The sequence below is a fragment of the Physella acuta genome, unplaced genomic scaffold (genome assembly GCF_028476545.2).
Source record: "Physella acuta isolate Inbredline_101_S28 unplaced genomic scaffold, ASM2847654v3 ptg000396l, whole genome shotgun sequence".
Classification (NCBI taxonomy): domain Eukaryota; kingdom Metazoa; phylum Mollusca; class Gastropoda; family Physidae; genus Physella; species Physella acuta.
Genome location: NW_026731915.1, coordinates 300094 through 316770, shown reverse-complemented (window position 1 = coordinate 316770; position 16677 = coordinate 300094). Strand labels below are relative to the sequence as shown.

Here is a 16677-nt window from a genome sequence, read left to right as displayed (position 1 = left end):
TTCATTCTGAAAAAGTTTGTTCACACAAATAAAGATAACCCATACAATAAAATGTAACTAGGGTTTTCAAAAAAATATATATATTATATTTTTTGTATAAAGATGAGTTTTATTGCAGTCACAGTTTTACCTTAATATAAACCACTAACTCAGTTTTAGATTTTAAAACTTATCTATAGTATGATCAAAGTAACTGCTATAAAACTTCCGTTTTTGGTGGCCTGCCTGGTGTGAATGTAGCTATTTCATACAAACCAACATCATAGCCTCTTAACCACTGACCACCTTCATGATAGGTGCCCCTAAGTTCATCTTTCCAATGAGGCCCTTTTGGTAAATACACATCTCTTTTTCGAGCTTCTGGATTCAAAACAGGTGCCACTAAAAGCATGTTGCTGACAAAAAACTCACAGTCTATGAACTGCGCAGTTTCATCCCATGGAGAAATAAACCAGAGAGGTCGTAATATTGGTGTACCTAGGGGGAAAAAGTTTTTATTATAAGCTTACATGTTGTCATTAGTGAATGTAATTAAGTATATTAAAAAACTGTAAAGCTGTAATAGTTACATTTTAGAGACAGTGTGGTATAATGGTAACCTGAAAGTCTCGAGTTCGGATCCTGGGCTTAAGTCTGTAGGACTTCCTTGAGTCCACCCAGCTCTGATGGGTACCTAACACGCATTAGGGAAACTAACTAGACTGGGCATAGTGCTGACCACATTATATCCATGTATGCCAAAACTCTATTTCATCTGCTCCATGTGTCTTGGGCACAAATGGGAAAAGAGGATGATGAATTACATTTTTAAATGTTTTGCAGCAATTACTTTTTATGACCTCGTGTGCAGTAACATTTTTAAAAATAATTTTCATTTTTAAAAATAAAACAAAAACAACCTAAGAGATGAATAATTAGTAAACCTAATAATAAGAATGGTGAATAATGGAATAAAAATAGCAAATCTAATAATAACAATAGTGAATAATGGAAAAAAACAACAAATTTTGTCATTAAGTTCCCAGTAAGCAAGCAGGACGGAGTGGTCTAGCAATAGAGAGCTGGACTGCTAACCCGTAAGTCTCGAGTTCAAATCCGGGTTCAAGTCAGTAGACCGTCCCTGAGTCCACCCAACTCTGATGGGTACCTAACTCACGTTAGGGAAAGTAAAGGCGGCTGGGCATAGTGCTGACCACACTATCTCTTCATATGCCGAGGTCACAGAAACAAGTTAACTCTACTTCACGTGCCCCATAGACTGTCAGGTTTGTAAGGGAAATTTACTTTTAATCAAGCAAAATAAAATTAAAATAATATGAAATGAGAACTATTAATCACAGTTTTTGCTTACCAACTTGCACCGCTTCTTGTACAGCACTAGACATATATTTAGGCCACAACACCTTACGCCTGTATTCCAAAAGTTTCCTTGTATAATTCACAACCTCCTCGCCATAGACCCAAGGCCCTGTGGAAAACTCAACCACAGGCAGAAAAATAGCAAGCTGAAGCCACCGAATGAAAAGCTCTTTCTCTGGAGGTGCAAAGTCATTTGTTGAGGACTGCTCACTGTTGATGGTGACACCCCCCACAGGGCCTAAGTTTACAAAGGGGTATCCCATGAGGCCGTAGGTCAGGACAGTGGGGATTAAACTTTTTATACCCTTGCCATGATCCCAGGATGCCAGCATAGGCCCAGCATCTGCTACTCTTGTTTCTTCCTGGCTTTTGTAGCCACTACCTAGGAAGCAGCGGTCACCAAAGTCACTGGCTATTTCAGCGTAACGTTGAGTATACAAATTGGGATGTATATTTTGTAAGGGCTGTTGTGTGTCAGTGTCTTCCATATTTCTCCATAAGTTGGTGTCTATACCTTGCCCACCTGAAAATCTAAAGCCTGTGATTGTCAATTCTTTTGAAATATCTTTCAAATGAGAAGTATACCAGGCTACAGCCTCTTTATTTTCTACATCTAGATAAGATGTATTTCTATCTAAATATGAATACAGTTTATTTTTCTTTGAAAACTTTTCCAATTCTGGAGTTGTCGGAATGTAAGGAAAAACTTCAGTGCCAACATGAAAATTTTCAAACGACGGGTTGAGCTCATGTTCCAGCTCCATAATAATTTGCTGTGAATGTGGAAAACGGTTGTCATTAAAATAGAAATTGCCCCTAGATTTGGAATAGTTGCCATCAATGAAAAGTTGACTGTAAGGTAACTTGTTTTGTTTTATATTTCCCACAAGTGACAACACTATAGACTGGTTAATGCTCTTGACATTTAAGCCTCTGGTACTCCATACTGGTTTATGAAACAGCTCCACTGGTGGTGACACTGTAGAGTGGGATAAAGCTTTGTTTTCTAATAAATGCCAATGCAATGTCTTAGCCGTTCTGTCTTTACATACTTGGTAGCTAAGAAGAGTTTTACTGATAGCTTTAGTTTGCACTGGACGAGAGTAAGGTGGTTTATAAGCAGAAGTGAAACACAATTTCTTATCCACATTGTGGTTTATAGAAACAAATAACGGTAAGTAGGAATCAACCATAACGACAGTCCCACTAGAGCTTATAAAATAGGGCTCAATAAAAGAATCAAAATAAACATCAGCATTCTCATTTGATGGGTACATTTTCTGAGTAATATATGGCTGCATATGCACATCAACTCTGTTTAATGGCCATCGCTGAACAGATAAACTGCCTCCACCATACCAGTTATCAACTCCGAAGTTGACGCAGTTGGTAACCTCTGTGGTCAAGTTCCTTGATACCCAGTGAACATTATGGCAATGAGCTCCTTCAAGATTATCCTGGTAAACTGCTGCATATAAGCCATCTTCAAAAGCTAAGCAGAGCTGTGGAATATTTTCAATAATACTCTCTCCTGCATCTGTCCTTTTGTCTTTTGGCTCAAAATTGAAATCAGAGTAAAAATCTTTACATAATTTTTTTGACCGCGAAAAATTCTTGAGCTTGTGAGGCAGGGAAATGGTAAGGTAACGTTCACTTGATTCACTATCAGAAAAAACTAAACTGTTTGAGAATTCATCAAATGCAACATTTCCTGTTTGTAAAGACAATGCAATGTTCGGTGCATTTGGTAAAGAACTTTTTCTTGATGAGAGGGACAGAGCAGCAAGAATAATCAAAATTATAGAAATGACAGCAACAATAGCCCCGATTTTCAGGACTTTGGTTATTTTGCGCTTTGGCATGGCCATTTGTTTTGGACTTCCTTCGAGGAGCGGTTCTAGGTCTAGATTTTCTAGATTTTTAGTCATCTGATTAAAACAGTTAGAATAACATTAGATAGGTTTTTTATTACTTTATTCTAGTGTCCAGTGTGTACGATTTGTATTGATATTCTCATTTCTATGCGTGGTTCATTTTAGTATTTTTATTCAGACATAATTTACTAATAACTACTGCTACACAGAAAATTAAGAGATCCGCTAACTAATCTTCTTTTGCAGGAGTTAAAGTTATCAACTATATAAAAATATAATTTCCCAATACTAAAGATTTTTTTTCAAAATAAATTCACGAACCAGGCCTAATTATTAAAAAAAAAAACAACTCCATCTATAAATTAATGAAACTGCTTTTTTACTATAAGTAGAAATCCATCTTCTTGAAAATGTTAAAATAAACAAAACAGAAAATAACAAAGTGTTTAGCAACGCTTGTATTGGGTTGCTACGTATGTGCGCATCAATGGGAAACTTAAATCCATGGTGCACCATACAGCACTATTATTACATTAGTTATCCGCATATTTGGACATATTGAGTGTTTATAAACTGTTCATATTTTAATTAAGATGTGGTATTTAAAATGTTAGCTGAAAATAACATTCAATGCATGTTCGCTTAACATGAATTGCTGCCAATATAAATGAGAAACAATTGCTATACAAATTTGGCTTGATAATAGGGTGCCTAATTACAAATAAGAAACAGTGTAGATAACATTATCATTAGCCATAGGTATTGTTTTGCTATAAAATGGATGAGAATATGTATGAAAACGATACGGACGGGAAACAAAACGATTCCATTGTAACAATAGAAATTGGTCCGCATTTTACTGCCGTGTACGTGATGTTATCAATAGTGTTGCTCAGTATTGCGGGCAACAGCCTCGTTCTGTTCTCCTACCTTCGAGATCGTAGACTTCAGGTCATGTTTAATTTGTTTGTTATGAATCTGTCAGTCGCCGATATAATAATCAGTGAGTATTTTATTTCGTATGCCCAGTAGCGGTAGAGGGGGGGGGGGGGAGGTCGATCCTCACGGGGTGCCAAAATTTAGGCGGTGACACCGGGAAATTAAAAATAACAAAATATTAAGGGGAGAGGGGCCGTTGACGCTGAACCAAAATGCAACATTTTTGGAGGAGGGTGGGATGACGTCCCCAGTTACCATTCCGGGTGACACCCCACCTAGTGACGCCACTGTGCAGGTCTACACCGTGAGACACCATTTTAAAAAATAGGTGGGGGGTTGGGATGACACCAAGACGAGAATTGTACAAAATATACTGACGAAACCATAGTAACGGTCCATTACAGTTAGTAACTAATTAGAGATAATTACAATTTTAAGTATAGATTGACAACTCCCACTGAGGGAGGGGGGCAAGACAAAGAATAATATTGACAATACAATGGGTTTTCTTTTTCAGGTTAAAAAATGAGAGCTTATTATACTTGTATGTGCAGATTGACAACTTTCCAAACACATATTGATCCAAATTAATGCCCCCCCCCCCCCCCAAAAAAAAAACAAACACACACACACACACACACACACACACACACACTATTCCCATACGACAGTCCTGCTACTTTCTGTACAAGATTAGACCTAAGTCAAAACTTCAGAGATGCCACTCTATCCACATGAGCAAAGAATTCGCAATCCTAGGCAGAGGCGTAGCGAGGGGGGGGGGCGGGGGTGCGCACCGCACCGGGTGACACCATTTAGGGGTGTGACACCAAGGCAAAAAATGGTAAAATATATAGAGAAAAATTTGAGGGGGGGGGGTGCAAATCGAACGTTTGAGGGGAGGTGCAAATCGAAAGTTCGAAAGGGGGTGCAAATCGAAAATTGAAAGTTTGTCCCCGGGAAGAGTCTCTACGCCTCTGGGGGGTGACACCATTTGGTGCTGCACCGGGTGACACCCGACCTTGCTACGCCACTGATGCTAGGCATTATACGATTACTTTAATTAAAAAAATATATAAAAAAACAGTAGGCTATTTTTCCTTAACTGCATTATGGCTTTTGCTTTTAAAAAAAATTACCATAAGCAAAAAAAAAGAAACCCCACTTTATTACCACTTTGTTACAGTTTGAAGTGTTAAATATGACGTTATTTATATATATAAAAAAATTTGAAATCTATACTAATTGCATTGAATTTTCCCAGGCGTGTTTATCATCTTAGAAATACTCATCCTGTTTACAAATGTGAACGTTTTGATTGGTGGAAGTATTTTGTGTCACGTGAGTATAGCTATACACATTTCAGTACTGACGTGAAACACGCACTTTGAACAATAGTAAAGTTGTTTTCTAACCTGACGGTCCATGAAGTGAAGATAGAAGTTCACCTGTTTCTGTAAACTCGGCATATGTAGTGACATGAAATATACAATGCGAACAATAGTTAAGTTCCCTTTTTGAACCTAACAGTCCATGAAGATAAGGTCATAGTTCACATGATTCCGTGACCTCGGCATTTAAATGGATTGTGTGATCAACCGCCTTTACTTTCTCTAACGTGAGTTGGGTACCCATTAGAACTGGGTGGACTCAGGGACGTTCTACTGACTTGTACCCGGATTCGAACTCGAGACTTTTGGATAAGCATTCTAGCACTCTACCGCTAGGCCACGACGCCCCATCGATCCAGATCACATACATTGATAGTCAAGACCACAGTGTTTTTAAATGACAAGCCAATTTTACAAACATTAATCAAAATCAAATGTTTTTAGTATTCATAGACAACCCTTAAATAAGACGTCACTAATTAAACACTTGTCCGATGCAGATGTTTGCAGTGGTCATCAACGCCATCCCCCTCGAGCAGCTCCTAATTGGCCACCTTATGTGCAGCGACAGACGGGAGGCCATCCAGAGAAGACTCAAGTATGGCCAGAGGTCACAGCAGTGCCAGGCCGAAGCGCTCAAGCTGGCCATCACATGGGCCATCAGCTTCGTCACGAGCTTCGTCCTGACCAATGTAAATATAGCTCGTCCATATTCGTCCTGACCAGTGTAAATATGGCTCGTCCTGACCAATGTAAATATACCTCGTCCTTATTCGTCCTGACCAATGTAAATATGGCTCGTCCATATTCGTCCTGACCAATGTAAATATAGCTCGTCCATATTCGTCCTGACCAATGTAAATATGGCTCGTCCATATTCGTCCTGACCAATGTAAATATGGCTCGTCCATATTCGTCCTGACCAATGTAAATATACCTCGTCCATATTCGTCCTGACCAATGTAAATATACCTCGTCCATATTCGTCCTGACCAATGTAAATATAGCTCGTCAAACTTCGTCCTGACCAATGTAAATATAGCTCGTCCATATTCGTCCTGACCAATGTAAATATACCTCGTCCATCTTCGCCCTGACCAATGAAAATATAGCTCGTCCATCTTTGGACTGACCAATGTAAATATACCTCGTCCATATTCGCCCTGACCAATGTAAATATAGCTCGGCCATATTCGTCCTGACCAATGTAAATATAGCTCGTGTTAAATGGCTGAGTTAATACCAGCTTTGTCCTGACCAATATTAATATGCCTCGTGTTTAGTGGATGGGTTTTTTAAAAAGTCAAAAGATGTTGATTAAAAAGTGAAGTCACGGTAGGTCTGTTTCATATAACTACAGTTCTGTGAAATGAACGGACTAATATTGGTGTTTTCTGCTCCAGATGATGACTATTTTTAGAAAGTCTGAGTTCCGGTATTGCTTCCTGCCTGACCGTTTGCTCATCATCAGCAAATTGGCGTACGTGTATGAGATAGTTCTTTGCTGGCTGCTCTTCTCCATGCTGAGACTAGTGCATGAGTTCAGGTGGGTGCAAATAGTTCAGGTGGGTGCAAATAGTTCAGGTGGGTGCAAATAGTTCAGGTGGGTGCATATAGTTCAGGTAGGTGCAAATAGTTCAGGTAGGTGCAAATAGTTCAGGTGGGTGCAAATAGTTCAGGTAGGTACAAATAGTTCAGGTAGGTGCAAATAGTTCTTTGGACACGTTTTAGGAACAGAATTACTTGCAGTTTTTAGGACGATCAAAAAGATGTTGAATTTCAGTTAAAATATTTTTTAAAAGGATTTTATAAACTTTGTCGTAGTTGTTTTAAAAATATCTTTTGTAGGTATAGAGGTGTGTAGATAATAATTTAAACAGTAATTTGTAGGGTTTTTTAATAGGAAAAGTAAATTTAGTTTGTTGTAATCTTAACATGGTACCAGTGATTCTTTCAAACTTTTTTCTCCGGGAGGGGGGGGGGGGGGCGGAGTAAAATTTACTGAGGGGGGAGGGGTGGACACGGTTAAAACTATGTACTTTCTGTATAAATTCCATTTTCGTTCGGGGGGGGGGTGGTAGACCCCGAAGAGATGCCTGGAAGAAACTCTGTATGGTACACATTTTCCTGATATGAAATATCGAAATTTTGTTTGTAGAAAACTCCGCATGAGAAGGCCCTACATCTTTCGACTGTTTGACATGGAACCGGAGTTCGGCCGCGTCTCCAGCACGCACAGTGGGGAACTGGGCAGCAAACTCTCATCCCAGAGCCTGATCCCTCGCAGCCCCATCAGCCTGTTCAGACACGAGGAACCCATCATTCAGTCGTACGCCATGAAACTCAGGAACGTGGCACCAAGCGTGGTGCCGATCCTGGAGCCGCAGGCTTTGTGCAAGACTGCAGATCTCTCGTCAACGCATGCGGAAGATGCCGTGCAGTCCGGAATTTCAAAATCTTCACCAAAATCTTTAAAGTTTTATTCGTATCAGTCGATTCCGAGAAACAGGAGCGAGAAGTGTAGCGGACACGTAGAAGAGATGGAGAAAGTCGAGAAACTTGACAGCAGTGAACTCAAGCAATTCTTGCTGTGGAACAAAGAAGAGCTTCAGTTTTTTCCACACGCCAAGATTGTTGACCCGATGTGTGGAGTAGAAATACAAAACTTGAATCAGCTCGAGGAAAACACAGTTGCAGGCAATGGGTCGTTGGAAAACAGCTGGAGTAAACCGGAAACAGAATCAACTTTGGGGAAAAATCAACTGCGCAGGTCATCGATTTTTGAGCGTGGCAAAGGCGAGTCCCGTAAGTCTGTACGCATCGCGGAACTTGACGAAAGTAATAAAAGTCTGGAATTGGATGTAGATACTGTGATCCCAAGCGAATGCTCTCCTTTGAACTCGTCGATATCGGAAGATTACCCCACGGATATTCCTTTACCGCGCTTCAAACCAAGGACCGATTCCTTGTACACGCTCAAGTCCTGTATGAGCATATCTGAAGAGTCGTTGAAAGACGAGAGGACTGACCCGACAGATTCTTTGCTGATCGACGCTGAGCATGTAGACACGACCGAGCCACACGCTGGGCGAGTGAAGGAGTACCAGCATGAGACGAAGCTGTTCACCATCGGGGATGCCAACGAAGACGAGCTGAGCCAGGTGGGGAACTTGAAAACGTCACCAGAGAGCACGCTGGTCTCCTCAACGAACGCGCTAGCAGACGACAGCTCCCAGTGTTCTTTGATAGCGTCCATCCCAACACACGAGCAGAGTAATGAAAGCATCGAGAGCATTCACCGAGAGAGTGACCCGAAGATCAATATCCTGAACGATGATGCTTCAGGTAAAGTTGGGACTAATCTCGAGAGCACCACGATACGGCGAGAAGAAGTGGGTGAATTTTTAAAAGATGTTTCTCATGCTTTTGTTTATGGTGTGCTGCAGGCTCGCGAGGCTGAAGTTCTGGAAGAAACCGTTCCAGAGTCTACTTCCACGGCAATGCCAGAGGGTATGAGTCGCCCCAACACAAGCCTTCAACAAACACCCGGCAGCATCAACCTGGGGGAAGAGATCACTCTGCAAGACACGACGCCTGGTGTCCAAACCAGTGACCCAGCCTCGGCAGTTGAAGGTGAAACAGGCGGTGTCGACACCAACAACAGCGCAGGTCCCAGCAGCCTGACGCCAGACAGGTACCCCAGGAGACAAAGGCAACAAAACAAACCCCCTCTCAATGGGACTCACCGCGTGGAAGAGTCCATTCATAACAAGGAGGTAGCAGATGCCGCGAAGGAATGGATCACTTTCTACAACGTCCGGAATGTACCGAAGCAGTACACGATTGATAGTCTAGCTCTGGATGTTGGGTTGAGTGGAGTAGAGACGATGGCGTCGACTAGTGAAATCAGGAGCCTCTCCAAGTTGGTAGCTGATCGCGAAGCATCGTTGCTGAAAAGCAAAGTTTTGGAGCAGATTTCTTTGAGCCAGTTAGAGCATAAAGAGTATGATCGAATTCATTTTTTCAAACGCAAGGCAGACGAGACAGGGTTGAAACGTGGATGCGATGAGGTTCAGCAAGCTGTGGATTCTTGGATGGAGTTCTACAGCATAGATCCTCGTAAATTTTCATCACGCAACGTCAAAAGACTTGCAGACAACCACAGCTGCCAGACTGATCCAACAGGTTTTGAAAAATCTAACATTGAAGATCACAAAGCGCCTGAGAGTTTTGAAACCAATCCAAGCTTGGATGTTGAGATTGATATTCATGCATCGTTTAATGGAGGCTCGTATGAGCAGCGTTCAGTACCCGAGAGGTGTGGCGACGCGCATGACAGGAACCAACCAATGGAATTGTCAGCCTGTCAGGAAACCTTAGACAAGTTTGAATTAAAAGGTGACAAAAACAAACGGCCGCTCGAACTCTCGGAAATTTGTCTTCAGTTGAAATCATCGGACGATGCGATACTTGGGGAATCCGCTACGTTTATAAATGAAGGAAATGATAAGTTTTCTCGGCATGAAGGTATGATGATGCAAGGAGAACCTGATCTGGGCACCCAACAACACTCTGGTGATCGCTCAGCGTTCGTTAAGTCTAGACCACCATGTCAACCGTTTGAAGGGGATGACTGGGACCAAAGCTTCTTCTTCGATAGGGACCTGCAGCTTCCCCTCATGTTTGAGGTCTCGAGTGATGGCACTATAAAGGAAATAACCTCTCCGGACGCCCAAGAAGACCGTGTGGAACACTCAGAGCAGGCCATGATTTCTGGAGATTATAAAGGAGCCTCAGCACAGTCGCTGGTAAACATGCAGGCAAAACCGACTAGGACCCAGAAAGAGATTCTAGAGAAGTTAAGTATGGGAAGACGGGCCTATCTGGCTGAGCTAGGCTTGTATGGGGAGGTTATAGCTGGTCGCTTATCGCTGAGTGAGGATATGATCAACACAGAGGAATGTAAAGTGTGTCCGCATTGTAAGGAGAAGGGGGTCGATGACACGAAGGAAGTGACGTGGAGGATCCCGACCGAGGATGTCTTTCTCATAGACCAGATGCTGATGTGTGACAGTGATCAGGGTAAGTACGGTGGGCATCTGCTGTAGCAGAACTCTTGTTTTTTGGAGACGGTTGGACATTTTCTTACGACTTAGCTAAACAAAGTCTTGTTTTTTGGAGACGGTTGGACATTTTCTTTCAACTTAGCTAAACAAAAAGTCTTGTTTTTATTGGAGACGGTTGGACATTTTCTTTCAACTTAGCAAAACAAAGTCTAGTTCTTTAGTGCCAGTTGTCTTATGACTTAGCAAAACAAAGTCTTGTTTTTTAGAGACGGTTGGACATTTTCTTATGACTTAGCAAAACAAAAAGTCTGGGTCTTATTTATACCATCATCGAGACAGTGTACGGCGAGGTTAACCAATAGAGCAGACGATCGAGTAGAGCAGACGATCGAGTAGAGCAGACGATCGAGTAGAGCAGACGATCGAGTAGAGCAGACGATCTAGTAGAGCAGACAATCGAGTAGAGCAGACGATCGAGTAGAGCAGACGATCAAGTAGAGCAGACGATCGAGTAGGGCAGACGATCGAGTAGAGCAGACGATCGAGCAGAGCAGACGATCGAGTAGAGCAGACGATCGAGTAGAGCAGACGATCGAGTAGAGCAGACGATCGAGTAGAGCAGACGATCGAGTAGAGCAGACGATCGAGTAGAGCAGCCGATCGAGTAGAGCAGCCGATCGAGTAGAGCAGACGATCGAGTAGAGCAGACGATCGAGTAGAGCAGACGATCGAGTAGAGCAGACGATCGAGTTTGGTTCCCGGATCGGCACCCGCACGACGTTCTAGTAGTGGTACTGTAAGGCGGCCGGACATAGTGCTGACCATACAGTATGCACCCCTCTATTAGGCCAACCACTAATTAATTTTATCTTGTCACTAAAGTCAACTTGGTTTTCAATATGTCAACATTACGAGTATTTGTGAGGACAAGATTTTGTTTCTTCTGCAGGAGTACATACGAACCGTACGGCAAATAACCTGCTGGACGGAGGGGGCAAGTCAGCGGTTGGACGCCCTAAAAATAACAACCAATCATCGGCGTTTTTCATCACGGACATCGATGATACGTTTTACGCGTATGTGAAGTTTACAACCTTTATTAAAGGGATTTATAGTACATTTTCTAAGAATTCGCTATACTGTAAAATTTACATTATAGTAAATTTTGTGTTCACACGTTTTACTCGTATAATATACATCCTGTACTAAAGGGATTTACAGTAAATTATGTGATAACACGTTTTACAAGTATGTCCAGTTCAGTGGCGTAGCGACCCTTCCCGGCGCCCGGGGACAAACTTTTCGATTTGCACCCCCCCTCGAGATTTCCATTTCCACCCCCCCCCCCCTCAAACTTTCGATTTCCAACGCCCTCAAACTTTCGATTTGCACCCCCTCCCCCTCGAGATTTCCATTTCCACCCCCCCCCCCCCCTCAAACTTTCGATTTCCAACGCACTCAAACTTTCAATTTCTTTTTCCAACCCATTTTGGCGCCCCCTAAGGTCGGCGCCCGGGGACATATGTCCCCCCGCCCCCCCCCCCCCCCCTCGCTACGCTACTGGTCCAGTTTACGTCCTTTACTAAACGAGTTGATAGTAAATTATGTCGGCACCAACGTTTAAAGTTTATAGATCTATAAGCTATTTTGTTAAGAGTCATTCAGTAGCGTAGACATGGCTATCTTATTTGAAACCAACTAATATTGGTCAAAAACATACCATTGCGATCGTCTTTTTTTTGTGCTCATAAAGGGCTAAAGCTGCTACCCTTCCCCTACAAACAAGCACATACACACACCTCCAGTTTAATTTTATTTTAACATCCGCAGCCTAGATGTAAGAATCCTAACAGTGTTTCTTTCATGCACCTCTCTGGGATTAGTGGGGGGTGGTATCACTGCCTCTCCCCCATTGAGAAATCTTCAAAGCCCCCCCCCCCCCCCTTTCCTTAGGAGAAATGTCTGAAAGAAACACTATATCCTACCTTACTGTGCCAGATTACAAGGCTGACCACATTTCGAGTCCGATAAATCCCACTCATTACATTATCCCACTCATGGCATTATCCCACTCATGGCATTATCCCACACATGACATTATCCAACTCATGGCATTATCCCACTCATGACATTATCCAACTCATGACATTATCCCACTCATGACATTATCCAACTCATGACATTATCCCACTCATGACATTATCCCACTTATGACATTATCCCACTCATGACATTATCCAACTCATGACATTATCCCACTCATGACATTATCCCACTTATGACATTATCCCACTCATGACATTATCCAACTCATGACATTATCCCACTCATGACATTATCCCACTCATGACATTATCCCACTCATAAGATTATCCCACTCATGACATTATCCCACTCATAAGATTATCCAACTCATGACATTATCCCACTCATGACATTATCCAACTCATGACATTATCCCACTCATGACATTATTCCACTCATGACATTATCCCACTTATGACATTATCCCACTCATGACATTATCCAACTCATGACATTATCCCACTCATGACATTATCCAACTCATGACATTATCCCACTCATGACATTATCCCACTCATGACATTATCCCACTCATAAGATTATCCCACTCATGACATTATCCCACTCATAAGATTATCCAACTCATGACATTATCCCACTCATGACATTATCCAACTCATGACATTATCCCACTCATGACATTATCCCACTCATGACATTATCCCACTTATGACATTATCCCACTCATGACATTATCCCACTCATGACATTATCCCACTCATGACATTATCCCACTCATGACATTATCCCACTCATAAGATTATCCAACTCATGACATTATCCCACTCATGACATTATCCCACTCATAAGATTATCCCACTCATGACATTATCCCACTTATAAGATTATCCCACTCATGACATTATCCCACTCATAAGATTATCCAACTCACGACATTATCCCACTCATGACATTATCCCACTCATGACATTATCCCACTCATAAGATTATCCCACTCATGACATTATCCCGCTCATAAGATTATCCCACTCATGACATTATCCAACTCATGGCATTATCCCACTCATGACATTATCCCACTCATGATATTATCCCACTCATGACATTATCCCACTCATAAGATTATCCAACTCATGACATTATCCCACTCATGACATTATCCCACTCATTACATTATCCCACTCATAAGATTATCCCACTCATGACATTATCCCACTTATAAGATTATCCCACTCATGACATTATCCCACTCATAAGATTATCCAACTCACTACCTTATCCCACTCATGACATTATCCCACTCATGACATTATCCCACTCATAAGATTATCCCACTCATGACATTATCCCACTCATAAGATTATCCAACTCATGACATTATCCAACTCATGGCATTATCCCACTCATGACATTATCCCACTCATGATATTATCCCACTCATGACATTACCCACTCATGACAAGCCACTAACAAGCTTCCCTGTTACCCCCCCCCCCCCCCATCAGCTCTAGAAACAAGGTGTGTACCCCCCGTCGGTGCCTGACTCACATGTGGAAGAAATGTAAACTGGTCAACTTTGAAACTGTGATGACGCGAGATCCCGAGTTGAGCATTCTACTTTGTTTTCTTTTCATTCTCTTCGTCCAGGTAAACTCTGTCTATGTGCCGATGTTTGGTTTTATATGTGTGCTGGTATGTATGATGTATGTTCGTATGTGTCTGTGTTATGTGTCATCGATGTGCTAGTATGTATTTTCGTATGTGTTTTCATTGGCCAGTTATTTTCTGTGTGTGTATGATTGGTGTCGTTATTGGCCGGTTATTTTCTGTGTATGTGTATGATTGGTGTCTTCATTGGCCGGTTATTTTCTGTGTGTGCATGACTGGTGTCGTCATTGGCTGGTTATTTTCTGTGTATGAGTGGTGTCCCCGTTACTTTTATGTATGGATCTGATAGGTTCAACTAAATAAAGATATGGTGTTGTATAACTTCACAGTTTACCTGTTGGTTTCCTATCACGACACTGTACATCGTGTACGACATCCGGGGTTTTCCCGTCATGATCACCAAAACTGAGATGATCTTCATGATCCTCTGGTGCGCGCGCATGGCCATCCAGCCCTTCATCTACGTCTACTACTCCAAGTGTTACCGGAAGAACTTTGTTGATTTGATTTGCTGTTGCTTTAAGCGATAGGTTACACCTTTGTTGTGGTTGGGCGAACACCCCACTGTATCGGTGACATTGTTGGAACAGTAAACATAATAGGCTGGAGAGGGTGGTGATTCTCATTGATATTAGTGTTCACTTCATGTTTCGTCATTAAAAGTTAAAAAAAAAACACATTTATTTTGATGTTTTGGATTTTGGTAACAAGGCTTCGTTCGTAGTAACTTGAGTTTCTTCCAAGCATCTTTTTGGTGGAGGGAGGATGGATAAAAACGGAAAAATTTTTTTATAAAGAAATATACCCCCCCCCCCCCCTCCTTCCGGAAATTGAATTGTGAAAGTATATAAATTCGGATTCCTGGCCCGTTGAACATCCCTGAGACGACCCATCTCTGATGGGTAGGCCTACTTGGCTTATGGTAGGGAAAGTAAAGGCAGGGGGCATAGAACTGACCACTCTATCCCTTTATATGCGCAGGTTACGGAAACAAATGGTTCTACTTCGTCTGCCCATGGACCGCCAAATACCAATAGTAATGTGCATTCAACTTCAAAACAACTTTCAAATACTTAAAACTGTCGTTTTATTTAATCTAAATTTTAAACTATGCTAACTTTTATGTAGGTCAACTTAAAATTAAATGAACTTTTAGTTATCACACGGGTTATTTTTAACGCTTTTAAAGACCACGCACTACCCATTGTCACACATTGTCGCACATAACTAGACACCTCCCCCTCCCCGTCCCCAGTGGCGTAGCGAGGTCGGGTGTCACCCGGTGCGGCACTTAATGGTGTCACCCCCCCCCCCCCCCCAGATGCGTAGCGACCCTTCTCGGGGACAAACTTTCAAATTTTCGATTTGCACCCCCCTCCCTTCAAATTTTTCTCTATATATTTTGCTATTTTTTGCCTTGGTGTCACCCCCCTAAATGGTGTCACCCAGTGCGGACCGCACCCCCGCCCCCCCCTCGCTACGCCTCTGCCCGTCCCTAAAATGACGTCTACTACCCGCATCAAAATTGCTGCTTATTTTTTTTTTTTTTCAAAACAACGATTTCTTTCTAATCTATTTACTGAGCTCGGGCAACGTTGGTATGTTAATCGATGTATTGATATAATTAGCATAAAAAGTCTATCCGGTTATTTCTGCTATTGCTTTAAACAAAAAGTGTTTCGTTACACGTTTTGACCCCCTCCCCTCTTTCCCGTCATAACAAGCCGCCTCTCCACCCCTATGAGTGTGAAACGTAAATTATTAGCGACACCCACGGACCTACCAATGAAATTACCATTTAGAGGCTTACTATCTATCTTACTATTACTATTTTGCTTTGAAAAAAAAAGAAGAAACAAAAAGACACCACCTCAACTGCCTCTTAATTTTTTTCGAAGCCTAATATTTCTTTGGTCTGTTTCCCACGTAGGCTTACATAAAGCCTCAAATTTACTAGTAATAATCCCAGAACCCTTTGCTCACAGACAACAGAATGACCAAATTGGCTTATTTAGGGCTATTTAGTTTTAAACCAAAATCTACCAACCATAAATTAAATACCGATAAAATATTCGAATAGCTCCAATATATATATATATATATATATATATATATATATATATATATATATATATATATATATATATATATATTATATACATCTGGTTTTAAATCAGTCATTGAAAGTAAATATTGCAGTCGATTAAATACTTCTAGTTGAATGCCTAATTCATTTTTACTTAATTTTAGTAACATTTTAATCGAACAACCAAATGAAAAAAATAGTAGTTTGTGTCAAATGTTTGTAAGAATTTTTGTAAGAAAAGATTTAAG

General features: G+C 41.5%; 2 protein-coding genes across 2 annotated transcripts; one reads left to right on the top strand and one right to left on the bottom strand.

The window, feature by feature from the left end:
• Window positions 1-22: 22 nt before the first annotated feature.
• On the bottom strand, window positions 23-16260 carry LOC131942227 (myogenesis-regulating glycosidase). Its single transcript, XM_059301972.1, has 3 exons — window positions 16214-16260; window positions 1352-3287; window positions 23-477 (listed from the first exon to the last, which is right to left on the bottom strand). The coding sequence occupies exons 2-3, from the start codon at window positions 3285-3287 to the stop codon at window positions 197-199; spliced, it is 2217 nt and encodes a 738-aa protein (XP_059157955.1). The 5' UTR covers window positions 16214-16260; the 3' UTR covers window positions 23-196.
• LOC131942223 (uncharacterized) lies at window positions 3782-13047 on the top strand. The gene is made up of 7 exons (XM_059301964.1): window positions 3782-4236; window positions 5437-5513; window positions 6064-6255; window positions 6967-7109; window positions 7722-10645; window positions 11579-11705; window positions 13032-13047. Exons 1-7 carry the CDS (start codon window positions 4011-4013, stop codon window positions 13045-13047), a joined length of 3705 nt encoding a protein of 1234 aa, XP_059157947.1. The 5' UTR covers window positions 3782-4010.
• Window positions 16261-16677: the final 417 nt, after the last annotated feature.

What these genes read in the sequence shown, in the direction of transcription:
- LOC131942227 (XM_059301972.1), bottom strand. Translation starts at nt 3,287, where the DNA reads ATGACTAAAAATCTAGAAAATCTAGACCTAGAACCGCTCCTCGAAGGA. An exon ending in ACAAGAAGCGGTGCAAGTTG is followed by an intron (nt 478 to 1,351) that starts GTAAGCAAAAAC and finishes TTTTCCCCCTAG; the next exon opens with GTACACCAATATTACGACCT.
- LOC131942223 (XM_059301964.1), top strand. Translation starts at nt 4,011, where the DNA reads ATGGATGAGAATATGTATGAAAACGATACGGACGGGAAACAAAACGAT. An exon ending in AGACTAGTGCATGAGTTCAG is followed by an intron (nt 7,110 to 7,721) that starts GTGGGTGCAAAT and finishes TTTTGTTTGTAG; the next exon opens with AAAACTCCGCATGAGAAGGC. An exon ending in GATGTGTGACAGTGATCAGG is followed by an intron (nt 10,646 to 11,578) that starts GTAAGTACGGTG and finishes TTTCTTCTGCAG; the next exon opens with GAGTACATACGAACCGTACG.